Source organism: Triturus cristatus, chromosome 2_1, assembly GCF_964204655.1.
Source record: "Triturus cristatus chromosome 2_1, aTriCri1.1, whole genome shotgun sequence".
Classification (NCBI taxonomy): domain Eukaryota; kingdom Metazoa; phylum Chordata; class Amphibia; order Caudata; family Salamandridae; genus Triturus; species Triturus cristatus.
The window spans coordinates 602,215,491-602,241,691 of NC_140581.1; the positions used below are offsets into that span (position 1 = coordinate 602,215,491).

General features: G+C 44.4%; 1 protein-coding gene across 3 annotated transcripts in view; it reads right to left on the reverse strand.

The window, feature by feature from the left end:
* LOC146865673 (endoplasmic reticulum aminopeptidase 1-like) overlaps nucleotides 1-26,201 on the reverse strand; it is a 529,832-nt gene that overhangs the window by 294,398 nt on the left and 209,233 nt on the right. For all 3 annotated transcript variants that reach the window (XM_085632533.1, XM_085632531.1, XM_085632532.1), the window contains exons 8-9: nucleotides 26,012-26,143; nucleotides 9,946-10,077 (exon numbers count right to left, since the gene is read on the reverse strand). In XM_085632533.1, coding sequence (XP_085488659.1) covers nucleotides 9,946-10,077; nucleotides 26,012-26,143 — 264 coding nt within the window. The remainder of the gene's footprint in view (nucleotides 1-9,945; nucleotides 10,078-26,011; nucleotides 26,144-26,201) is intronic.

The following is a 26,201-nucleotide window of genomic DNA, read 5'->3' on the forward strand; positions in this document are numbered from 1 at the left end:
AATATAAGCTTCACATTTAGGAGCACTGTGAGACATTAATTTTTGAGAATTTATTTCCTTACTTTTGCACTGGGTGTATTTTATAATTTTTTTGCTAATACTTTTAACTCATGTTTGGTGCCACACAGAATGTTACAGCTGCTCCATTTTTCCTTGCTTGTCCTGGTGAGCCACCGATTAAATGGAAGAAATGGAAAAAGGTCTTTGAGAGGTATGCAAGGGTGTGTGGGGCTTCATTAAGAGCTGAAAGAAAGACTTCTCTGTTACTTCACTGTTTAGGTTCTGAAGGGCAGGATGTGTTCGATCATCTACCTGAGTTAACGGCTCCTGAAGTAGAGGACATAAACGATTATGAAATATGTATCACCAAGCTTGACAAACACTATCTCCCTAAGATAAGCAGGATTTTAGAGAGATATCATATTGGTAAAAGGATGCAGGGGGAGGAGGAAACAGTTGAAGGTGATTTGACTGATTTGAGGAAACTTGCATCATCGTGCAAGTTTGAGAATTTATTTGATGAGCATATCCGTGATCAGTTCATGTTGGGTTGCAACATGGACAAGGTAAGAGAAGAGCTATGGTTACGGGATGAACCCACACTCGATGAGGTCATAGCTGAAGCAAAAATAATGGAACATTTGCTAAAGTGTGTCGCGATCATTAAGAGAGACAACATAAAAGATGCTAATGTGCAAAGTTTTGATGACAAAAGGTCTGACGTAAAAGTAAAAGAAAGATATGTATCAAACAAGGGTAGATCTAGCAACATGCCTAACAAAGATAGATCTAGCAGCACGCCAGTTGTACTTTAATGTTATAGGTGTGATAAGATAGGGCATCTTCCTAATGATAGTAAATGTCCTGCCCTGAGTCATGTTTGTAATAAATGTAAAAAAAAGGGTAATTTCTCATCTGTGTGTAAGAGTAAGCTGGTTCATAGAGTTAAAAAGGTAGAAATGTATGAAGATGAAGGGGCCAATACCAGTTCTGGTGATTTTGAATGTGGTCAGATCGTATCTGAAATTCAATGTGGAACATCCAAAAAGTCATGTCCTGTTGATGAAATTTTGGTTGATGGGGCATGTACGCGTGTATTATTTGATTCTGGTGCTAAAATCACCATTGTTTCAAATGATTTTTATGTTAAAAAAACTGAAATGCAAAATTAATTTGTTTAAACCTGATATCATTCCTCTGGCCTATGGCGGTGAGCCAATTAAATTGCATGGTTATTTTATGGGCTTAATTGAATATAGAGGTAGGATGATTTGGGGGAAAATCTATGTATCAAAGAAAGGCGATAGTATTAACAGTTGGATACACCAGGGTGATCTAGGCGTATACTTGGACCAAAATTCTAATCCTCAGATTTTATTGAAAGAAATTGTTTGTACCATAAAGAATTCTGATGACTGTGAGTTTAGCAACACGTTAAAAAAAGAATTTCCTAAGGTCTTCAGACAAGGTCTTGGTTGCTTAAAGGGTTATCAACATAGAATAAAGTTAAGAAATAATTCTGTTCCGACGACTTGTAAAGTTAGGAGTGTACCTCTGTCAGTTAAAGAAGATATGGAAAAAGAAATTAAAAAACTTAAGGAGACGGGCATTATTGAGGAGGTTGAAGGAACAGAATGGCTTTCTCCGGTTGATGCTGCCCGGAAATCTAATGGAGATTTACGTCTTTGCATAGACTTGCGCCAATTGAACAAGAATGTAGTGATGGATAAATATCCCCTCCCAAATATTAATGAACTACTAGTTTTGCTGGGAGGAGCAAAGGTCTTTAGCACAATAGATTTAACATCTGCGTACCATCAGATTGAAATTGAACAGTCTTGCAGGGACCTCAATGCATTTATCACTCCTTTTGGTACTTTTCATTTTATTAGAATGCCTTTTGGATTGGTTTCTGCTTCGTCAGTTTTCCAACGTGCTATGGAAAATGTTTTGAAGGATCTTGGTGGTGTCAGCATTTATCAAGATGATATACTTGTTTTTGGAGATAACGTTGAACAACATGATGCTCGCCTCAAGGCTGTTATAACTAAATTGAATGAGGCCAATTTAACCATTAAAATGGAAAAATGCAAATTTAGAACAGACTCTTTAAATTACTTAAGTCATAATATTACCGGCAATGGTGTTAGGCCTAAAGAGGATTTAGTAAACTCTATATGAAATTTTGCTTCACCTTCTACTAAGGAAGAGCTTATGAGTTTTCTTGGCATGATTGAGTATTATGGCAAGTTTATTAAAGGTTTTGCTGATTTGACTGGACTGCTTATATGAGATCTCTTTTGAGAAAAGGTGTTAGTTTTGCGTTGTCTAGTGAGTGTCAGGAAGATTTTTCTTGCATAAAGGAAAAGTTATGTAATGCTCCTTTCTTACAGAGCTTTGACACAAAGCTCAAGTCAATTAAGACTACAGATGCGAGTGAAAAAGGATTAGGTGCCGTGTTGCAACAAATTGGTCCGTTTGGCATGCGAACCATCATGTTTCTCTCACGTAGTTTGAGAGATCCGGAAACGAGATATTCTGATGTTGAGCGTGAATCCCTCGCTATTTTCTGGGCTGTGAGAAAACTTAAAAGATTTTTGTGGGGTGTTGATTTTGAAATCAGAAGTGACCACAAACCTCTAGTGGAGATTTTTTAAAAGAAAGGGCTAGATTTGATTTCAAGTCATATAACGAGATGGATCATAGCTCTTCAAGAATATTCCTTTTCTCTCAGGTACATTCCGGGTGTTGAAAATCAGATTGCTGATGTTCTTTCATGCTTGGTCTCGAGTGAATGTTGTGAAGAAGATGAATTTGATACCAATAGCGATTGGGTGTGTTCTCTAGAGCTCAGTCACATCTCTGAATAAAAATGGTCTCAAGAGGTAGCACTTGATGCTACGCTCAAAGAAGTTATGTCTTTGATTCAAGGTAAATCGCCTAATGCAAAAATTGGATCTGAAGTGGTCAAACCTTTTTGGTGTGTGAGAAATGAGTTATCTGTTGGCAAAAATATTTTGTTTAGGGGTGCCAGATTAGTTCCTCCTGTGAGTCTCAGAAAAGAGTTGATAAAATTAGCCCACGTCAGTCATCCTGGGATCACTAAGACCAAAGAAAGGTTGCGCTTGACTTACTGGTGGCCAGGAATAAATATTACTTTAAAATTACTTCTGCCTGGAGCCTGCTATTTCTGAAGATTTTCACACTTCCATTCTCAATTTTGGTTTTGCAGCCAACCCCCTAGTCACCAGCATTCGTTAATTTGTTCCAAAGAATATTTCAATGCACAGTGTCAAAAGCCGAGCCAAAATCAATAAAACACAAATGCAGGTTCATCTTACGGCGCCTGGCCATTTCCATTATAAGAACTAACATTTGAATGTTAATAATCGTCCCCATGCCTTTAATAAACCCAGTTTGATTCTTTGGAAGTAGATTACTGGCATCAACCCAAGACGTTAGTTCTGCCAGCAGATATTTAGCAAAAAACTTTGCTTCACAATCCATTAAAGCTATGAGTCTATAATTAGCAGGGTTGGAGGCTTGACCAGCTTTGTAAATCTGAGCCAAAATTGAACCCCTCCATTAGTATGGGACTTCTTCCTTCGTCAAAACACGACTGAATAAGTTTGACAGTTTCTTTGCCCAATATTGTGGATTTTCTTTGAATAGTGCTTGAGGAAGGCCATTTGGCCCTGGAGCACTACTCCGTCTGCTAGAACTTATAATTTTTTCCACTATTGTCTGCTGGAACATTAGCTGGGTATTTTCCCATGCATTGTCATTATCCCTTGTATTGTCCGCTGTACCTACTTCTGTTGGCTTTATTATATTTCTTGTGCAACCTGTCATGGATCCCAAATACTTCTCCCAGACTTCTTCCGATATATTTGTAGTCCCTTGTTGTTGTTTCCTACCATTGGCTTGATTAACCAGTCTCCAAAACTCAAGTACATCTTTGCGTTTTGCTGCATTATTGATTTTACTCCAGAACAGATCTAGGTCGGTTTTTGTTTGTATCCATACCTCTTTTTTGTAAAGTGACCTCAGTTTTGGTAGTATCTCACTCCTGACATTAGAGGATGCATGATTTCTTAGGACCCTCAGGGCATTGTTCAATTTCCTTTTCGCTATCTTAAGTTGAACAGTCATTTGTTTGGGAAAAGACGTATCCGTTGTTACCATGCCTTTTGAACGCACAGCCTTTTTCTCTACTAGGTTAATTATGAACTGCTCCCAAAGGGTCAAAGGATTTTGATCTATTCTATTTAACTCTTCTTCCCACTGGTCTCTTGCTTGCTGTTCGATGTTTTGTATATTATTTACTGTCCAGTTTAGCCTCCTATAGTTCAGACCAATAGGCTCCCCTAACTCTGGGGCACTTTGTTCGTGTCGGATAATATTTAGATTGAGGCTGATCATTTGTGGCTAATGGTCACTTTCCAGCCGATTTCCCAGCTTGTAGCTTATTATTGATTGATATAATGAGAGGGACACTAAGGTGTAATCAATAACAGCTTTAGATTGTGCCGCAAAATGGGTCGCCTGAGCTGGAATGTCCGGTTCCACTCGGCCATTCAAAACTCGAAGGCCGTGATGCTCCAGATTTCTCACCGCTTCTTTGCCCATTCTGTCAAATCGTTGTTTCATTGCATCAGTTGCCGGGGTATGCCAAATTTGATCAATCGCCTCCAATATTTGATCCCTAGGCACCGCCTGGAAGAAATTCATATTAAAATCCCCTGTCAAGAGGATCCAAGGAGCTGGATTCATCCTGCTTACTGATAACAATAGGCTCAGTATTTTATCTATTGTTTCTTTTTTCGTGCTGCCAAGGGGATGTATATATACATTTATTATCATCAAAGGAGTCTTATTTCCTGTGCTAAGAGGCCAGACCTTAATTGCTGGAATGTTCGAATGGTCAACTTCCACTTCTTCGATCTTTATTTTTAAGGCCACTGTTACGTATAAGGCCAAACCTCCTGCTGCTTGCCCCTTCAATTTAGTTTTATTTGCTGGCTTGCTATAGCATGAGTATGCCGGTAACCTAATTTCCTCTTGTGCCCATGTTTCTTGCAAGAGGATTATCTGAAATCTTCCAATACATGTTAGAAATTCATGAACGTCTACCTTTGCTGCCAGACCCTCTATGTTCCATGCGAAGATGTCTACCTCTGCAGCCAGCCTCTCTATATTCCATGAGCAGGTATCACCTTTGTTTCTGTGACCAACGAAACGGTTTTTATTCTGTCAATATCATAAGTCTTTGTCTGTCATGACATTCAAGGCACTCAGGAGCCAGGACCAGTCCAATTTCGAGTAAAGAGTTTTGCTCCCCTTGGCGTCCATGTAGTTATCTGCCTGAAGGGTTATATTGTCCCTTAAAGGAGTGATTGAGCTACTCCTTGCCCCTTTTAAGATCGTCGTTATGCCCGATTGCTGATTTGTATTGCCCATTGTGGACTTTTTGTTAAGTTTCTGACTTCCCGTACCACATTCTTCATCGACCCTTTTAAACCGATTTTCGCCACCCTTAGGTTTTAGGAACTGTGGATAGGGTTCCTCCTTTTCCCTTATCATCTCAATACCCCATGTTTCAAATTTCGCATTTTCCGCCCATAGTTGGTCTGCTACCTCAGCAGTCGCCCATGTAATCATTGTCGAATTCCTCACCTCCCCACATCGGGTAATGTAACTGAATGTATATCCGTGGACTCTATATGTTGTAATGTCACTATTTCTTTGGTCATTCGAATCATAGACCCTTTATTTATTCGATCAAAGTGACCCCTATATTTATATTTTGGAAATAATGTCATTTTACAGTGAATACTAGGCGAGCTGTGCTGAATTGACCTATCTCTTTGACCCTGCTGAATTGTGCAGACTATTTCCTGCTGAATATTCTTGACCTGTCCGGTTTCATTTCGGTCGTTCTTTACCAATTGACATTCGTCCTGTGGTCGTTGCCTCTGCTCTCCTTGTGGGTCATTATCATTCCTTAGTGATTGATCCCGTACTTGTTGCATTCTGATCTCCTTTTCATCTTTCTCCTCCAAGCCTTTCTCTTCCGGAGCGTTGAGCGATGTTCCCCAAAGCTCCACCATCTTAACTGTTTTAATTTGGTTTGTATGTTCATCTTTTACTGATTTGGCCTGGACTAGTCCCTGTTGGTTCTCTTCCATTTGGCCCTCCTTTATATTCATCCTTTTCCCTTTTGCACTAGCTGATATATTCTCATTCTCCTTCTCCACATTATTTTCTCTTATCTTGTCATCACTCTTTTCTTGTTTCGGAGGTGCCACTTGTTTTCCTAATTTTGGGCAAAAAATTGGATACCGCTTCCCTTGGAGACCTGGATTATTCTTCACCTCTTTTTTATTGTGGCTTTTCCTAAGTCTTTTTCTCAGTCTCTTAGAGAGCTTAAATGTCTTGACTGCTTCCCCTTGTGCGGCCGGTTCTAGGGCTCCCTGCTCAACAGGCCCATTCCTACCGGATATGCTAGACGATGTCTGGTCACTTGAAAGCCTTTAACATATGGCAATTGTTTTCTCTAAGTTTATTTTCTGGATAACTCCCCTGTATTACGTCTACTTTGTTCCTCAACTGTGCCTGCTCCAAACTTGAAATTTCCCCCCCCGAGGCTCCACTTCACCAGTTTCGCTTACTCAGGCAGGTTTATTTCCCTCTGGTTTCCCACTGTTGTTAACTATTTGACCCACTGGGCTCATCACTTATTTAGAAGGTTGTAATTGCCCCTTTATTTCTGCCAGAACCTGTTCCAGCATCCCAGGCAGTGAGGACAGTTTATCCAACACTGGGCTACATTCACAAGTATTCTCAGGCAATGTCTCCACCTGCGCTTCTGCCTGCGCCCTTAGGATCAGCTGATTTAATGCTCCAATTTTTGTATCAATCGCTGTAATATATAACGCCATTGTATTTAAAAGTTCCACCTGGATATCCAACTTACTTGATTGATATGTCAATGTATTGACCACCGATTGAAATGAATTGAGTAAAACCCCCAAGTGTTGTTATTCATGCCTTTTCCCCCCAATGATTCTCTACTTGGAGATCCAACTTGCATGCCATCAGCCGGTGAGCCGATTACCGGGGACCCAACAAGTTGAGCCCCTGGTAATTCAGTTACCTCAACCCTGTCCTCTCTGTGTTAGTTCATATCTAATTTCTGATTGAGCTTCTATCTTTACAGGTGTTGTATTATCCCCAATGGCAACATTTCTCTGAGATAAGTCATGGGATGGTTCGCAAATTGGATCGTCAGATGATTCATATACTTTTTTTGGTTGCACTTCTATCGTCACAGGTACTGCTATACCCCCAACAGTGTCCAATTCCTCCATTAACTCGGTTTCCAATTTTAATTTCCGAACAGGATCTATTCCTTCTAAGTCTCTCTAGTTCATCCAAATTAACCATATATACCATCTCGTTGTCTACTTGTTGGTGCACATCAACTTGAATCTGGATTTCTTTTCCCAAACAAGCTTGAGTAATTCGTTCCTTTTACCCCACTTGCGCCTTACTACTATTAGGCGACTCGGAGTTCGATTGTGGATCGCCGTTATCGCCTACTTCCTGAATGACTGGCATCTCCCCTTGCTGGGCCACTATAGTGGTACTTTCCTTCTCACATAGCCGGTCACTACTTAGATGCCAGGTTTCCCAGTTAAACAAGGGTTTTTTTGTTTATTTTTGTATTTAACCCCCCAAGGGAGAGCAAGGTTTCGATTCCTCTCTTTTGCTCATGTATCTGCTGGGGGCCGATTTGGAAGGCCCTGTGGTTGAATCGGGCTTTGTAGCTCTCTATTATGCATGTGTTTTCGATATGTGAGCAGTACATCCACCGGGTTCTTCAGAAAGTCAGTCTTCCCTACCCTCTTTATTTGTTCACAATTTGGAGTTCTATCAAGGCACTGTGCTATTATACCTGGCCCCTCCATGCCAGACTTCTCCATGAAATCCCCATTGGCAACATGGTCGATATCATTGTCCTCATCGGCAGAAGCCGCCCTGGCTTGCAATTTTTTGTTTCCTCCGCACTACCTCCAGCGCTCCTCTTATTCTCCCTGAGCGCATTACTTTATTTGCACATCTTATACTGCTTCCCTTTGCTTCCCTCCTTATCACTGAATGTTGGCTGGGTGTTCAGCTGTCGCTGGAAGCAGGAGCAGAACTCAGGATTTCGCCGCTCACCTCCGCTCACCTCCACATCCCTCCACACCTCTCCTTATCTCCGCTTACTTCGGCTGTTACTGTGTACTGAGTGCTATAAGCTGTGCGCCAGGTGGTGAGAAGGCAAAGTGCAGTTGTTTTCGGGGCTGGAGCGGACTTACCACACTCACTTCAAAATTCCTCTTGCTATGCGAGTAGACTCATGCTCCACCTCTCACCTCTGCTTCCTCTGTACTCTAGTCCGGCGCACAGATGCTGATGCCAGTGCCTGGGGGCACTGAAGATCAGGAGCACACACTTCCGTGCCTTGGTAAGCTTGCCACACCGCTGTTCAATGCTCAACACTCAACTGCCTGGAGCATGGGTCACTACATTGCAACCACATCCGCTACTGCATACGCCGCTGCCGCTACCATCGCGCCCCCGCTGACTGCTAATGAAAGCGGGGGGGTTGTGCTGCAGCGGTAGGAACAAAACAGGTAGTTGTAGCATGCCTGCTCTCCTTTTTTTGGGGGTTAGAAGTCAGCAAGACAACAAAGTCTATGAGTAGGCAAAGTGACAGCAAGAGCAGAATAGAAACACGGTGAAGGCAGTGTTGAGAGTGGCAGTGGCAGTGAGAGTGAACAATGGCCACCGCAGCGGAGGCTAGTTTGTACGGCTGCCCAAGGGGAAAGAAAGCAAAAAAGGAAGGAAGGCCACATCAACACTGGGCCGATGCCACCAGTGCCGCCAGCCTCGAAGTCTATCACCTACCTCTCCCCAGCCTCACGCCGGCCGGCCGACCCTGGTGCCTTGGTGCCTTCCTGCAATCTGCCATCTGAGCTGCTTGACCGCTGGGACCGCTGGAGCAAGAATCTGGAGTCGGAGCCGAAAGCTGCAGGGGAACTGCTGAGAACCGCCTTTCTCACCAACTCGGTGTTCCGCAGCAGCTTGCTCCCGCACCCCACGCCTTACCGCTCCTGCTGCCAAGGAACAAGCCAGAACTGCTGGACTGGCGGCGTGCGGTGAGCCGAGAAACCTAGACTCCCCCCCCCCCCCCTACCCCCAGTCAGCTGGGGCGAGTCAAGTTGAAATTAATACATGGAAGCGCTTGCAATTTCTGATGGCATCGGAGCGGTGATGTATTCAAAACTGGAGGCAATGTGCAGACGTATGCTGCCATAGCCAGCATTTGGTATTGTACTTTCAGTGTAAACGTGCTGCAACTAAATCATAGAACAGCTCATCAACATTCAGAAATTTGATTATTGTGAAACACACAGTGTCTCCAGCTTTGACCCATTTTCCCAAGGTTGCTTTGTCCTATCTTCTACAGGTCAACTGTTTGATGGACATTGCAGCAGGTTTAGGAGCTGAATGTGGAGTTCTTCATTTGCAAATAACTGTTTCTTGCCCCCTCAGTTCTTCCTCATTAGGAGAATTTGCTCTTCGAAGTCTAGGAGGACAATGTGCCTGTCTGCATCTTACCCTGCAATAGATCCATTTCAGGGAGTGAGCATGGACTCCTTAAGATCATTCAGCAATGACATGTTAGCTGAAAGGTTTGTATCAAGAGCATGAAAATATCACTGTGAGCATCTGACCATATATCTGCTCAGCCATTACTTATACTCTTCTAACTTCTCCCCCACCCGAACTGGAGGGTGGGGGCAAGCTACATCATTGCTACAGCTTAAATTTTTTTTATTTTTTTTTTAAAACACAAAATCGTTAAGTTCATTTAATGAAAGCATAATTACTTACATCTGTCATGCTGTTCCACAAGTCTTCGTTTTTTGTATTACGATAGCTGTAGCGATGCAAATATTGCCCAATGCCATCTTGAAATGGCTCTGCACCCATATAGTCCCTCAGCATATTAAGGATACATGCCCCCTGAAATATAAGTAAGATGAAACATATTATCCGTTTCTTATGGTACACTTGGAATTACATGGCCTTTCATATTTTCATTTAATATTTGTTTTTAATGCATTTATTATTTATCATGTTGTGGTCAGCATAAAATATATAGCACACTTTACAATGAAACAACAATAGACAGATGCTACTGGAGTGCTCAAGATTAAATACTCGCAAACCCCTGCTCACCAAATGATTCTTTACCTTATAGTCAGTTCCTAAGGATACAAACAAATGATCATAGATTTGACTTCTTTAGAGAAGCTGCCATATTGGGTGAAAAACTAATAGCCAGGAGTTATTCTAAACACCAAGCAAAATGCTCTCTGAAAAGGGCATGGTACTGCCCTAGGAGACGTTACTCTCTTTAAATACCAAGAGAGAAATGTCTCAAAAACTATTTTTGACTGCCTTCTTTCCATTTCTAGCTTAGAGTCCAAAAACATTAAGAAGCATTGGTAGGTATTGGCTGCAAGGGATCTTGCTCTGGAACCTCGGATGTTCTCCTACAAAAGGAGTAAAAATCTGAAAGATCACTTAGTAGGGCCACACTCACAACTGAAAAATTGCCAGAAACCCTGATTGATCATTGGGTACTACCGCCAGTCACTGAGCACTTTAAATGTGCCCAGTGAGTGTGTGCCAGTAATTTATAGAAGGTAAATCAATTCAACGTGCCAACAATGAGATACCCCTGAATCAGCTCTCCAATTGCAATAGCTGTAATGTGATCTACAGTATTAAGTGTCCACGCAGTAAACTATATAATGGACGAACCTTCCAAAAAATAAGAATATGCATCAGTCAAAATTGGAGTCTTATCCGCTGCAAGGTCCCCACTGTCCCTCGGGAGGATAAATTATTGCTGAAGGCCATAGAGAGAATGGCATAAAATGGCAGGTTTTAAAATTACATGAAAGAGGTGCTAAGTTGTAGCAACTCCTCAAAAAGGAGGAATTAAAATGAATTCTCAGAATGGACACGACGAGGAATGGCCTGAAGCGACAGGAAGAATGGACACATTTGATCTGAACAATCTCCTTCACTATGGACCCTTTAATTATCCTGATATCAGTTCTGGATTTTCAACTTGACTGCTTTGAACTCCAACATTTGTCTTCCCTTGAATTTGCCCTGTATTTGTTGATTGGCACTACTTTAACCCCTTCCCTGCTCATGACGGAACCACTCCGTCATGAGCCACGGGCACCGTGTGCTCATGACGGAGTGGTTCCGTCATGCTGCGGCCGTTGGCGGCCGCTCCGCCCACGCGGCGCTGATTCCCCGCCTGTGCGGGCGATTAGCGCGAGTGGGCGGATTCGTGACGGAACCACTCCGTCATGAGCACAGCGCGCTCGTGGCTCATGACGGAGTGGTTCCGTCACGAGCATGGCGGCGCCGCGCTGCCCCAAACCCCCCCAGCGCTGTGGCAAAATTCGTGCCGCGGCGAAGGGGTTAATATACGTCTGTACTGATTAAGCGGTTTAACCTGCCTGCTCTCTGCATTCAACATGTATACAATATTTTAGTGTTACATATGACATCTATTGATTACTATTCCCTGACAATACATCTGTCTCTAATCTGTTGATCTAGCTATTTTCCTATTCTTCTTTCCTATGACCTTTCAATAAGATAATCTACGTTCTTCCAACATGTTGGCAACTTGTTCCCTTTTGACTCTAAGTTCTTCTTTGCCCTCTACTACTCTACCATGGAATTGTGGGCCTTCCCCAATGAGCAGGTGCAGTGAGAGACACCTCCATATATGTGAGCAGAGCTCTCCTTTCGCAGCAATTTGCCCGACATGCATGCAGACCTGCTGCCACAGATCATTCTTTGGGAATCCCGTTTTATTTTCTGAGCGTGGTGAAGCACACTGTGCTCGCAAGCGGTGCGTTGGTCCACAGAATTTCTGTGTGCATATATTCTGACTTTCTTTCTCCCTACCTGGAGAATACAGCAAGGACTTTTGGAACCCCACATTATCTCTGATATCCAGGAATCAGCTTTATTTACCACCCTTTATCATTTTTCTTCTGGAAAAGCTGAACCACCACAGACCCTAGATATATTTTATTATGTATAGATGCACTGTGTGTTCCTGGTTTATAAGATACACAATGTTGATCACCAAATTTGTTCACACGTGTATCACTATGATGAGAGCACCAAGCACATCTCACTACACATCCACTGTGCAATCACAAAGTAGAATCTTTTTTTATAAAAGTTCCTTGCACAGTATTTTTTATAATAATGATGAAAATAACAATTTGGTTCCCTTGTATTGTTTTTATCTTTGAGACCAGTGTTCTTGAACAAGACTAAATAAATGACAAAGATGTTGAAGAGGCAATGTTTGGAACAGGATTGGATCATAGGGAAGGGTGTAATTTTAGAAGACAGCTGAAAGATAGGAGACCTGCAGCTAGACTAATTTGAAGAGAGAGCACCAATTGGGATGTTTGGGCTACAGCAGACAAAGCCTGGGAAAAACCTTTAGTTGTCATGTAGAAGGGGATGGCCAAATAAATGATGTTTTCTGTGTGTTGGACAAAGAATACCTGAGATGAAGACTATGGAGACCAGGTAACTTGTTTTTGGAATTCTGATGGCCTTGAAATGAAATACGAGATCTTGAATATGGTTGAGCATCTTGTAGATGATTTAAACTGACAAGATCTGCTATAGTAGGGTATTTATACAAGAGTATGAAGCTATTCAGGAAGGAGGTACATTATTAATTTTATTTTATGCCCTTATGTTACAGTAGGTAGGTCCTGTAGGGCTCCATGTTCCCTACAAATGTATTCAACTCCCAACTTTTACCATGCACACAGACACCAACATTCCATGCATCACCAAATTCGTACAGCATCAACCCTCAACATTCTACAGCATGCCTACTTAGTCCATGCACACCTGAACAAAGAAACGTCATTATGACATCCCTTTTCCTTACACACAGGACAACCTAGACATGCCCCATCGCTGTATCAACCAGGGGTGTCTATAATGGTAAATAAGAGAATGTCACACTGTTTCCATAATGCAGTAGACTGTTGTATCCAAGATTGTTATTACACTCCTTAGCTACAGTGTAAGACAGAAAAACAAGTAGCCTCCAAGTTACTCATTGTAAAGGCAAGAAGGTTGGGATATATCTGGCTTTGCAGAGATGTTTTCTAAGTGGCAATGTTAGGGGCCAGAGGCCTGAAGGCGCATCACCCTGCCTATTCTTGGAGAAACGGTACAAAAGGGGGTGGTGATGGACGGAGCATCAGAACCAATCAAACACTCACACCCAGTCAACAGATCTGGGTTTGATCCATCACCGTTCTTTAGCCCACTCTGCCACCCCAGTTCAGACATGGCCATATGCAAATCAGTCTGACCCTGTGCCTCATGGGAACAGTCCAGCCCGAACTGCCAAGCCATGCCTTCCCTGGACAGGAAGGAATATGCTACTTACCAGTATGCATCTGTTCTTGGCATGTAGAGCTGCAGAGTCACACACTGAGGATAAGATCGCCATCTGGTGTTGGGCTCGGATGATTGCAGGTTGTTGTTGTCTTCGGAAGAAGCCTTTGGTCACGAGGTTGGTGACTCCTCCCCTGGACAACAGTGCGCATGGGCATCCACTCCATCGGCAGATTGTTTTTCGCCATGATGGGAAAAGATGGAGTATATAGAAAAGAAAGAAAGGATGTCCATGTGTAATGTCTAAGTAAGACGGATGCTGGAACAGATACAGGTCCCGGGGAGGCGGGCGGGCGTGTGTGACTCTGCAGCTCTACATGCCAAGAACAGATGCATACTGGTAAGTAGCATATTCCGTTCGAGGCATATGAGCTGCAGATCACACACTGAGGATAGATTATACAGCAGTGCTCCCCTTAGCGGTGGTCGCCTGTATCCGTTGCAGCAGCTTGAAATAAAGTTTTTAGGACAGCCTGGCCCACGGAGGCCTGTTGTTTGGCCTGCACGTCAACACAATAGTGTTTAGTGAAGGTATGCGTGGTAGACCATGTGGCTGCCTTGCAAATGTCTTCTAAGGGAATATTGCCTAAGAAGGCCATAGAAGCCCCTATTTTACGCGTGGAGTGCGCCCTAGGGGGAACTGTAAGTGTACGTTTAGCCTTGAGGTAGCATATTTGGATGCATTTAACTATCCACCGGGCTATTCCTGATTTGGAGATCGGGTTGCCTTTGTGTGGTGGCGCGAAAGCAACAAAGAGTTGTTTTGTCTTTCGAAAAGGTTTTGTCCTGTCGATGTAATAAAGCAAGGCTCTTTTGACATCTAAGGTATGTAGGGCCCTTTCAGCTACCGAGTCTGGATTTGGAAAAAAGACCGGTAGTTCTACTGATTGGTTAAGGTGGAAAGGGGAAATCACTTTTGGAAGAAATTTAGGGTTTGTCCTAAGAACCACTTTGTTACGGTGTAGTTGTAAGAAAGGTTCCTCAAGTGTAAGGGCTTGTATTTCACTTACTCTGCGCAGGGAAGTGATTGCGATAAGGAAAGCTACCTTCCATGTTAGGAATTGCAATTCACATTTGTGCATAGGTTCAAATGGGGGACCCATGAGTCTTGTTAGAACCACATTGAGATTCCACACTGGTGCAGGTGGCAATCTTGGGGGAAGAATTCTTTTGAGACCTTCCATAAACGCTTTGATGGCTGGTACCTTAAAAAGGGACAGGTGTTGCCTATTTTGCAAGTAGGCTGCCAAGGCTGCTAGGTGTAAACGTATAGAGGAATACGCTAGATTGCATCTTTGCAAGTGTAGTAGATAGCAAATGATGTTTTGGATGGAAGCATCCAATGGATGTATGTTATTATTAGCGCAGTAGATGGCAAATCGTTTCCATTTAGCGGCATAACACGCTCTAGTAGTAGGGCGTCTGGCTTCTTTTATGATATTCATACAGTCTGGAGGGAGATTGAGGTAACCGAACTCTAGGACCTCAGGAGCCAGATCGCTAGATTCAGTGTTTGAGGATCTGGGTGTCTGATTTCTCCATGGTTCTGGGTTAACAGATCCGGGGAGAGGCGTAGCTTTTGATGTGGAACTAAAGATAGTTCCAGAAGTGTGGTGAACCACGGTTGACGTGCCCAAGTGGGAGCCACTAGTATTAGTGTTAGTGACTGTTGTTTCAGTTTGCGTACCACAAATGGAACTAGTGGGAGAGGCGGAAAGGCGTACGCAAATCTGCCTGACCAGTTCATCCATAGGGCATTGCCCTTCGACTGTGGGTGTGGAAACCTGGCGGCGAAGGTTGGGCATTTTGTGTTTTCGGGAGTGGCGAACAGGTCTATGTCTGGTTGTCCCCACTTTTGGAAGAAGGGGAGTAGAACCTTGGGGTGTAGTTCCCATTCGTGGATCTGTTGTGTGTGGCGACTTAGGAGGTCGGCCACTTGATTGTGGATCCCTGGGAGATGTTCTGCTAACAGGTAGATGTTTTGGGGAATTGCCCATCTCCAGATTTGCTGTGCCAGTTGGGACAGTTGGAGAGAGTGTGTCCCTCCCTGTTTCTGTATATAATACATTGTCGTCATGTTGTCTGTGCGTATGAGGACAGTTTTGTTCTTTAGGTGAATTTGAAAGGATTTTAGTGCTAGGAACACTGCTAAGAGTTCCAGGTGGTTGATGTGGAGCAGTTTTTGTTGACTGGTCCATCTGCCCTGAGTGGTATGGTGAAGGAGGTGGGCTCCCCACCCCGTGAGAGATGCGTCTGTAGTTAGCACAACTTGTGGAAGAGGCTCTAAGAACGGTCTCCCTTTGGACAGGTTGATGGTGTTCCACCATTTCAGTGAGCGAAGTGAGCGACTGTCCACCAACACCAGATCGGTAAGTTGTCCGTGAGCTTGGTTCCACTGTTGTGCTAAGCATTCCTGTAAGGGACGCATTTGAAGTCGTGCGTGTGGGACTATGGAGATGCATGACGCCATCATGCCTAGGAGCTGCATGAACACTCTTGCTGGAAGAGATGGATGAGTTTGAAATTGAGAGATGAGATTTTGTATACTGGCTATCCTGGCAGTGCTGGGATAGGCAATGGCTTTGGATGTATCTATGGTTGCTCCTAGATACTGATGTAAGTGGGAAGGTTGTAGGTGGGATTTGGGGTAGTTGATAGTGAATCCCAAATCGTGGAGAGTTTGAATCGTGCGATGAGTGTGGAGAACGCATTTTTGGTATGTATTGGCTTTTATGAGCCAATCGTCCAGATAGGGGAAGACATGGATCTGTTGTCTTCTGAGATGCGCTGCCACGACTGCTAGGCACTTGGTGAACACTCTGGGTGCCGTTGTTACTCCGAATGGGAGAACTGTAAATTGATAGTGTTGCCCATCTACCACAAATCGTAGATATTTACTGTGAGCGGGATGCATAGGGATGTGAAAGTATGCGTCCTTGAGGTCCAATGTGGCGAGGAAGTCTCCCTGTTGTAAAAGTGGGAGGACTTGTTGGAGAGTGGTCATGTGAAAATGATCCGAATGTATATACTGGTTTAGTAGTCTGAGATCCAGTATGGGCCTTAGTGTTTTGTCCTTTTTGGGAATGAGGAAGTATAGAGAATATACCCCTTTTCCCTGATGTTGAAGGGGGACTGGTTCTATCGCATGTTTTTGTAACAGGGATTGAACTTCTTGTTTGAGGAGAGAGAGATGATGCGAGGACATTGGACGTTGTTTGGGCGGTATGTTTGGGGGGGATTGTATGAGTTCGAGGCAGTAGCCAGACTGGATAATTTGTCTTACCCACCTGTCTGTGGTGATGGAAGTCCAGACAGGTAGGAATTGTTGGAGTCGCCCCCCGACCGGAGTGGAATGGTCTGGGGGGAGTGGTGGCAAGTCACTGTTTGGTGGCTGGTGAGGTGCGGGTGTTGTTGTTGTTGCCCCGCCCTCGACCTTTGTTATTGTTTCCCCTATAACCTCCCCGGAAATAACCTCTGTTAGGGGATGTTTGTCCAGAATTTTTAAAGGTGGACGTGGTCTCAGTTGATGTGTTTTTGGAGCCTCCTCTATAAAAGGAGTGACGAAAGGAACCCCGGTTTTGAGGAGACTGCAGTGCTCCCATAGACTTGGCAGTTTCATTATCCTTTTTCATTTTTTCTAATGCAGTATCCACTGCAGGGCCAAATAGCTGCTCTTGGTTGAAAGGTTGAGCTAGAATTGCGGTTTGAACCTCCGGTTTAAAACCGGAAATACGGAGCCAGGCATGTCGTCTGAGTAAGACGCTAGTATTGACCGCTCTAGAAGCAGTGTCTGCTGCATCTAAGGCGCATTTAATGGAGGCATTAGATATTAATTTGCCTTCTTGGATGAGGTCAGAGGCCTGGGACTTAAAGGGTTCAGGCAGATGTTGCATAAGGTCCTCAAGTTGGTCATAATGCGCTCTATCATACCTGGCTAACAGGGCCTGGGTATTCGCAATACGCCAATGGTTAGCCGCCTGCGCGGCGACCCGTTTGCCTGAGGCTTCTAAAAGCTTAGACTCTTTGTCTGGGGGAGGCGTTTCTCCAGTTGTCTGTGAGTTAGCGCGCTTCCTGGCATTTGATACGACTAAGGAGTCTAAAGGGAGCTGGGCCTTAATGTATGCAGGGTCTTGCGGGGCTGGTCGGTACTTTTTTTCGATGCGTGGGTTGAGAACCCTAGCTCTAACAGGGTCCTTAAAGACTTCAGTAGCATGCTTTATAACCCCTTTGATCATGGGCAGTATGTGAACAGTCTTTTGTGACTGCTCAAAGGTATCAAGGAGAAAGTCCTCTTCAAGGGCGTCTGTGTGCATTGTGACGCCGTGGAATGTTGCTGCCCTATTTATAAGTTGGCCGAACCCTAGGTGGTCATCAGGAGGGGAGGGCTTGGAGGGGTAGGTAGTGGGGTCAGGCATGTCAGGTATAGGATAAGACCAGTCATCCATGGGTGCTGGGTCTGGGAACGTAAAAGGGTCGTTTGGATCAACAGGATCATTAAATAAATCAGGGTCCGCCCCTCCCCCTAAGTCATCATTATCATCCTGTGGAGGAGGTGAATGATAGGGAGATGGTAAAGGTAAAGGTAAAGGAGAATCAGGAGGAGGAGGGGGGGACGGGTTAGGAGGTAAAACAGGAGAGGAAGGACGAAGTGGTGAAGTAGCACAGTCCTTTTTCCGTATGGGAGCTGGGGGAGGTGTAGTGTCCAGCTTCCGCTTTTTATATGGGATGGCAGTCACATGTCCCGTGTTAGGATTGATGTAGATCCGCTTTTGAGTAGGATCTGGTCGAAAAAGTTCATCTGGCTCCGAAGGTGGTGTCTGCGATGTCCGCTTCGGGTCTTTATGAGCTTTTTTCGGCGGGGACGCAGTTTTCGGCGCCGATGATTTTTTCGGGTCCGATGGATTTTTCGGAGCCGACTGAGTTTTCGGTGCCGACTGAGTTTTCGGTGCCGACTGAGTTTTCGGTGCCGATTGAGTTTTCGGTGCCGATTGAGTTTTCGGTGCCGACTGAGTTTTCGGTGCCGACTGAGTTTTCGGTGCCGACTGAGTTTTCGGTGCCGACTGAGTTTTCGGTGCCGATGGACTTTCAGGCATCGATGTTGAAGAACGTCTCGGTGCCGGTGGAGACTTCGGTGCCGAGGAACGTTTCTGTGCCGAAGGAGATTTCGGTCTTGGAGCCTGTTTCGGTGCCGACAGTGGGTTTTTGGGTGCCGAGGGTGTTAAAGGCACAATCAGGTGAGGTTTGCTCGAGCCCGAGCCACCCACAGGCTTAGATGTCTTCGGAGCCGGGCCCGAGGGCGGGGCTTCTGAAGAGGATTTCCGGTCGCGACTGGGCCCAGCTGGCGGAGTCTTGACCAATGCTTTTTTGGATGGGGCAGGGGCAGGGGGGGTGGTACTCACACGCTGCCCTGGAGTGATGAGGTCATCGGAATCGTCGGCCTCGGACACGATCTCGAGATCTTCGGTGTCGTCTTCGGGAACATCTTGAGCAAAGATGTCCTCCGGTTCTGGAGCTGGTTTGGCCATAATATGGCGTCGAGCTCTTCGGTCCCGGAGGGTCTTCTTCGAACGGAAAGCGGAACAAGCTGGACAGGTGGACTCGTTGTGTTCCGGCGACAGGCAGAGGTTACAAACCTCGTGGTGGTCACTGTGGGGGAACTTCGCTCCACACTGGGGGCATTTTTTGAAGGGTGTCCTGTCCATCAGCCGCTTGCGGAACCGGTCCGAGTTGAGTTCGACGTCGATGGAATGAAGATTAAGTATTTAAAATGATTGCTAGAAGTTTTCTGCTGGAGCGGAAAAAAGTTCATCCGAACCCAATGGCGGAAAAAAACAATCTGCCGATGGAGTGGATGCCCATGTGCACTGTTGTCCAGGGGAGGAGTCACCAACCTCGTGACCAAAGGCTTCTTCCGAAGACAACAACAACCTGCAATCATCCGAGCCCAACACCAGATGGCGATCTTATCCTCAGTGTGTGATCTGCAGCTCATATGCCTCGAACACAAGCTTCCTAGGACCGGTTTCTGGCATTTCAGCCGTCTTCAGCCAGGCTTGCTTGAATCCAGTGGCAAAGTGAGCAAGGGACTCACGTCTGAGCATACCCTTGTATGCTCAGACGTGAGTCCCTTGCTCACTTTGCCACTGGATTCAAGCAAGCCTGGCTGAAGACGGCTGAAATGCCAGAAACTGGACCGGAAACAAGCTTCCTAGGACCGGTTTCTGGCATTTCAGCCGTCTTCAGCCAGGCTTGCTTGAATGCAGTGGCAAAGTGAGCAGGAAGCTTGTTTCCGGTCCAGGGAAGGCATGGCTTGGCAGTTCGGGCTGGACTGTTCCCATGAGGCACTGGGTCAGACTGATTTGTATATGGCCATGTCTGAACTGGGGTGGCAGAGTGGGCTAAAGAACGGTGATGGATTAAACCCAGATCATTTGACTGGGGGTGAGTGCTTGCAATGTTCAACAGTCCGTCCATCATTTCCTTTGGTTTTGCTTTGTTTGCCATAAGTTGGCAGGGTATGCTCAGACGTGAGTCCCTTGCTCACTTTGCCACTGGATTCAAGCAAGCCTGGCTGAAATGCCAGAAACCGGTCCTAGGAAGCTTGTTTCCGGTCCAGGGAAGACATGGCTTGGCAGTTCGGGCTGGACTGTTCCCATGAGGTACACGGTCAGACTGATTTGCATATGGCCATGTCTGAACTGGGGTGGCAGAGTGGGCTAAAGAACGGTGATGGATTAAACCCAGATCATTTGACTGGGGGTGAGTGCTTGCAATGTTCAACACTCCGTCCATCATTTCCTTTGGTTTTGCTTTATTCTTGGAGAAACAGCAGGCCTTATTAAATGTTTTTTGGGTAGAATGCATTTTACTATTGGGCGAGTGACAAAGACATGAATTGCTCTGACTAAACTACTATCAGTTGCTATAGATATTTTATTTTGAAATGTTAGTCTGAATGGGAGCTTGGTGTTGACAGAGAGCCAATGCAATTTGCTCAGAATAGGAGACACATAGTCTGTCCTCTTAGCTCTAGAGAGAACTCCAGTCACACTATTTGTCCATTCAAAAGCTAGAAAGCTTTATTCAGACCCCATTTTAAATGTCCTTTCTCGCAAGCATTGGTCATTTAGAGACATTTATTAATTTTGTAAATACAAATTAATTTGCTCCAGCTCTTCTGAAATGTGCATACAAATAAAAATGTAATAAAGGTAAGTTAAACCCTATGATTACATGGAGGAGATGTCCTTGTCCTCAGGTGTATAAAACATGAGGTATAGAATACTGGGTGTACTCTTTAAGTGGAGGACCCTTCATGTATCACTCAGTTTAGAATATGATGCCCAATTATTTAATGTCGGTGTGGTAGGCAAGGGTAGTGTGATCTATCCATCACTCTATTTATGGCACAATTAAAGTCACCTGCTATCAGCAGAGGATCTAAAAGGAGCATCCTTGGCAGCATTGTGATGCTGTTGAGAAATGCTGCCTGCCCTCCATTGGGTAGATATAAATCAACCAAAAGCAGATTACAGTTGCCCCTCTACATAAGCATAACGCCCTTCTAGGTCTATTTCATGCATTTTTACTAAGCAGGGAATACAGGGCGAAATCTAGAGAAATGTGACCCTAGAACTTGCAGAGTATGAAGTGAAATAAATCTGGGCTTTCCACCTCCTACTCAATGGCTCGCTCTTTAACCACATGACATGTGGCTCTTTCTAGGGTAATGGTTCCGAACTGGCACGTGCCCAATCCTAAAATAACCATATGGTGTATTTGAGGGGCATGGAAACCACTTTGTACTTTGCTAAGCAGGGGCTCTGAGGCCTTGGCCTTCCATGGAGAAACATGCCTTTTGGACAACTTGTGCAAGTCAATTCAAAATTTCGATTTAAACAATTAAATCATAAAAGCACAATACATAAAAGTAAGCATCATATCTTACACGTCCATTAACACACTAAATCTAAAGATACAATCATGTTGAATAGTCAAATATAAAGAAATTACATTGTTTTTCAACTTCTAAACACGACCTTCATGTATTTAGTCAGGTGACTGATAAATACTTCAGATTCTAAAAGTTGTAATTTAAAAGAGGCAGGACGACTTTGTCTCAGGCCTAGCGCCTTTAAAATTGGCAAAATCCTTCTTTTTGATAATAAGGTATAAAATTTACAAAAGAACAAGATATGTATTATGGACTCGGTAGAAATATCATCACATGGACAGGGGCATAAAAATCGAGACCAGTCATTCATGTTTAGGATCAATCTATAAACGTTGCCTAGCAGAGAGCGGGTCAAAAACATCCTGTGATGGCCTCCCGTTACGGTTGCTAGATAGGGTTGCATCCCTGGCTGTATTAGTAGAAATTGGTTCTCTCTAACAGATGGTTTAATTATGTCAGTAGAGAATCTAATATTCTCAACGAGATCCATACAAGCAATCTTTAGGGATTTTCTTGAGATTGAAGTAATGCTGGCCAGATTGAAAAAGTATTCTGGGCAACCCAGGTCGGCCAAAAAGTTTTGACATATCTAAGCCATGGGATGCGAGACACCCGTTGTGGTGGTGCTAGACCATATCTTGTGCCATAGTAGGACCGGCTGTATTTTAATTAAATCGGATATGTACGGCAATCCGAGTTCCGCATGGCAAATATATGTAGCTGTACAATTGGGTACCGCTAATAAATATCTCAAGAAAACATTCTCGAATAACTGTAAGGGTTGTACATCAGCAAAATCCCAGATTCCGGCTCCATACATGACTGTTGAGACACATTTAGCTTTGTAGATTTTTATAAAATCAACAATAGGTCGTTTTCCCAGTTTTCACCAGTCCTGCCGTAGCTTTTGGGAATAACAGTTTTCTTGATGTTATAGCGTTTGCCCAAGAGCCCCTTTTTTCAAAGACAATTCCCAAATATGAAAAGCAGTTGGCAAATTCAACCTTTTTATTGTTTAACTTGTGCAAGTCAATAATGATACCGAACAAATGGATCCCCACTTATGGGGAAGGTCTAAACACCCATTATCATGACAACGAAGCATAGAATGTGTCTACAAGGATAAATGAGGGCAACCAAAATGATTGTTACCTTTGAATCATGGCACTGTCCCTTCAAGGCCTCTCTTATTAAACAGCAATATCATATTATTCCCAATCCAGCTATCCACACAGCATTTATTCAAAGGATTTCGCCCGCTGTGTGAGAAGTGATCCTAAGTAAGATCCCTGTCACAGAGCTCATGGAGGAACTAGCAGAGCAGTCTTCGTTGGTAAAGGCATCCCATCAGACACATGGTCCACAAACCCTGGTCGGAGAAAGCATGTCCTACAAAGCTTCCTGTATGTACCGGGAAGTAGACATTGAGGCCAATTTGGACAAATCACTGCCTCTGAAATTCTACTGCCATTGGCACTTTCTTTTAATCTTCTGCTCCCATAGATAAGGAATGACTGTGCAGCCAGCAGGGCTGAGTCATTTAATCCATGCCTGTGTCAAATCAGGTTCAGTGAAGAACAGCACCTTTTGTCCAAGAATTATCTTCAATCTGGCATAAAAAATCAAGGCATACTGCAGTCGCAAGTTTCATAACTTCTACTATAAGGGTGTAAGAGAGGACCTATGTGCTGCACTGCAATGCTGTAAACAGGATAGAACTCTTTTGTCCTCAAGTTCATACTGTCCAGCCTTCCTCTCTGCTTGCAAAAAGGTCATCTCAATTTGTGTAGTGTAGCTATTACATCACATTATGTTTAGTAGATGCCCCAGGTGTAGGAGCTCTGCATCAGTATTCGGTGCACTCTCTTGACTGAGAAAAACATTGAGATTCCGTGCAGGGCCACAACATCGAAGAGTCAATTTTCAACGAAGGGGAGGGGGGGGGGGCAAGGGCGTATGTCTTTGCCCTCATTTCCCTCAGGCATGCCCACAATTTGAACATCAATTACTCCATCTGGACCTGCCCTCCGCATCCTCCACTCTCACCTGCTGGTAGTTTACTCTGTCTGTGACATTACTAAATTGCTGCTGCCTCTCAGTAGTTTGAGGATGTGGTGCCCGAGTGTGTTTTCAGTGTGCAATACCTTCTTGGCCAGCTTGTTCTAATCCTCTCTCAAATGGCCCCAAATCTACTTCCACTGCACTGATTGTGGTTTCCAACAATTCCTGCATGGTGGTGATAACATTTAAAATGACATCTAGTTTGTGCATTGGCGCAGCACTAGCCCTCACCCAAATGATTGGAGGATCAATTGTGGGGCAGTTAGGATCTTTGGATACAGAAGATGAGTACATCTTCGCTTTCTTGGTCTTCACCACAGTGATTGCTATTCATTGTACCCAGCATATTATCATGAAGTACTTAATGAGGTGAGTAGTGTTGTAGCTTGATGATCAGTGGGTATAGCGGGAGTGCTTTCCAAGAGCAACCAACCCAGAGGCAGCTCTTCCGTTATGGCAGTGGAGCGTCACCCCATTGCTGGAACAAGCAGATGCATAAAATAAAATGATAATAAAGCAGTTAATAAAACTGCTTTATTATAATTATATTTTACTGCAGAGCTGCGACTGAGTCTTGAGTGCGGGCTTCTGGCAGCAGGAGGAGTTGGGCTCAGGGCACTACCAGTGTGCATGTAGGTTTGGCTGGCAGTCCACGGCCGGCAAAATGCACATTTGGATATCTCCAAGCTATTTCTTGAAGATATCTGCAAGGCTCATTAGAACCAGCCCGCTGCACCCAATCCCTATGCTTCTCTCATGCTGGGTAATACCAGCATGAGAGTAGAGCCTGGATTTGCGCTTGGCACTCTGGGAGCCTTCGTGAGAATCATCATGTCGGTGACTGGAGCTGAAGCGGCAGTGAGGCGGTAGACATCAGTCAGGATTCTGGTACGTTTTTATTTCTTTTTTTATTCCTCCCCCCGCCCTAATGATTTGCCCAGCTGCCTCCCACCACCAAACCAACCTGCCTTGAACCTGCTTGTGTCATAAGACTTTTCCTGTAGTCGTCAAAGCACAAGCAGTCACAGCAATTTAGCTACTATAATGCATATGGCAGGGCTTAGCCTCCTGGACACACAAAGAAAATGGGGAGTGGATAAGGGGGGGTCAATGCGGAGCCCACAACTCATCTCCTTCAAGAATTCTCAACACCCAGGTTTCTGATTACATCATCTACCTAACAGTGTCATACAGGAGGTATAATTCCACAGTCTGTGCGAGTGAGCCAGTAAGGGAAGGGGTGTGCAGGTACAAAGGAATAGTCTAAGCCAACACAGAAGAGGAGAGGCTAGATTCAGCATTCTCACACTTCAGCCTATCATCCGCTTAATGGATTAAAAACAGCCATGGACATAATTCCAGGGGTCACAAAGGAAGTGCCAGGAGAAGCAGGGAGCACGCTAGAGGTCACAGTTGCGACCCATGACTACCCCCAACTGAAGTCTATGAAAACAGCCAGACTTGGCTTTCAAGCTGCACCGTCTATCTATTATATGCATTGGAGCCCTGGCTCAGCACGGGAATGGATGCTCTCACCTTACTTACTCCGGCATAACCTCTCAAACATAGTACCACTCTCCTCTGTCGGCATTTCATCCAGCAGCATTCCTGCTGGAGGACCACCCCTGCCCACAGGGTGCTGGACAATCCCTAAAAGAGACCGCAATAACCATGTCCACTTCCTACCTAGATGTAGCTGGTTGGGACCTTTAGCTGTCTCTCTCATCACAGCTATATGGCTGCCACCTTGCAAGCCAATGTTTACTAATGTGGGAGAGCCCCTGAGACACAGGGGTGGGGGCACAACCATGTCCGCACCACCCACTCTAGGGAGGAGAGAGGGGCAGTGCCCTGTCAGTTCTCGAGCCCGAAGCTATACAGATGCGGTATAGATGCAAGCTGCATGCCCACAACAGCAGGGGAAGACCATTGCAAGTGAATGGCCACCACATCTGAGGTCAACAAGGACCCCAGCAAGGCCCTACTTGTCACTGTTGTCCCCATTCCAGTATAGGAACTCATCCAGTATTCCCCCTGGCGAGTCCGACACCACAAGGACATGACCTTGGTGAAGTCCACAATGCAGTTGCAACTTCTAGGAAAAGCAACCTCAAGACTTTGTTTCCAGCATGGCTGCTAAACTCTAAGAGAGAAAATGGCAGCAATCCGTAAACAGTTTCAAAGGCATGCTTGACTTACAGAGGAGATTATTGACCACTTCAGATAGGGGCTAACACCGTACATACAATGTTAAATCAATATACTTAATTACTGACTGATAAAATTAAGAGAACATATACATTTGTAATAGAACATATTCATGTTGTGTGATACTGTATGAGAAATTACACATTTCTAGTTTAATATACACTTCTCAAAAAATCTTAAAACAATATATACATATGCTACCTTATCATAGGAAACATCATCAAACATTTCTAGGATCTGAGCTGGATTTTCGACAGCTGTGGAAACAGGGTGTGATGAATTTAGGGCATCAACCTCCATGGCTTCAAAACACTTAGATAAAAACTTGTCTTCCTGAAATAAAAACAAGAACACATAATTATCTGTATTCTTATTGCTTAATGAGAAACTT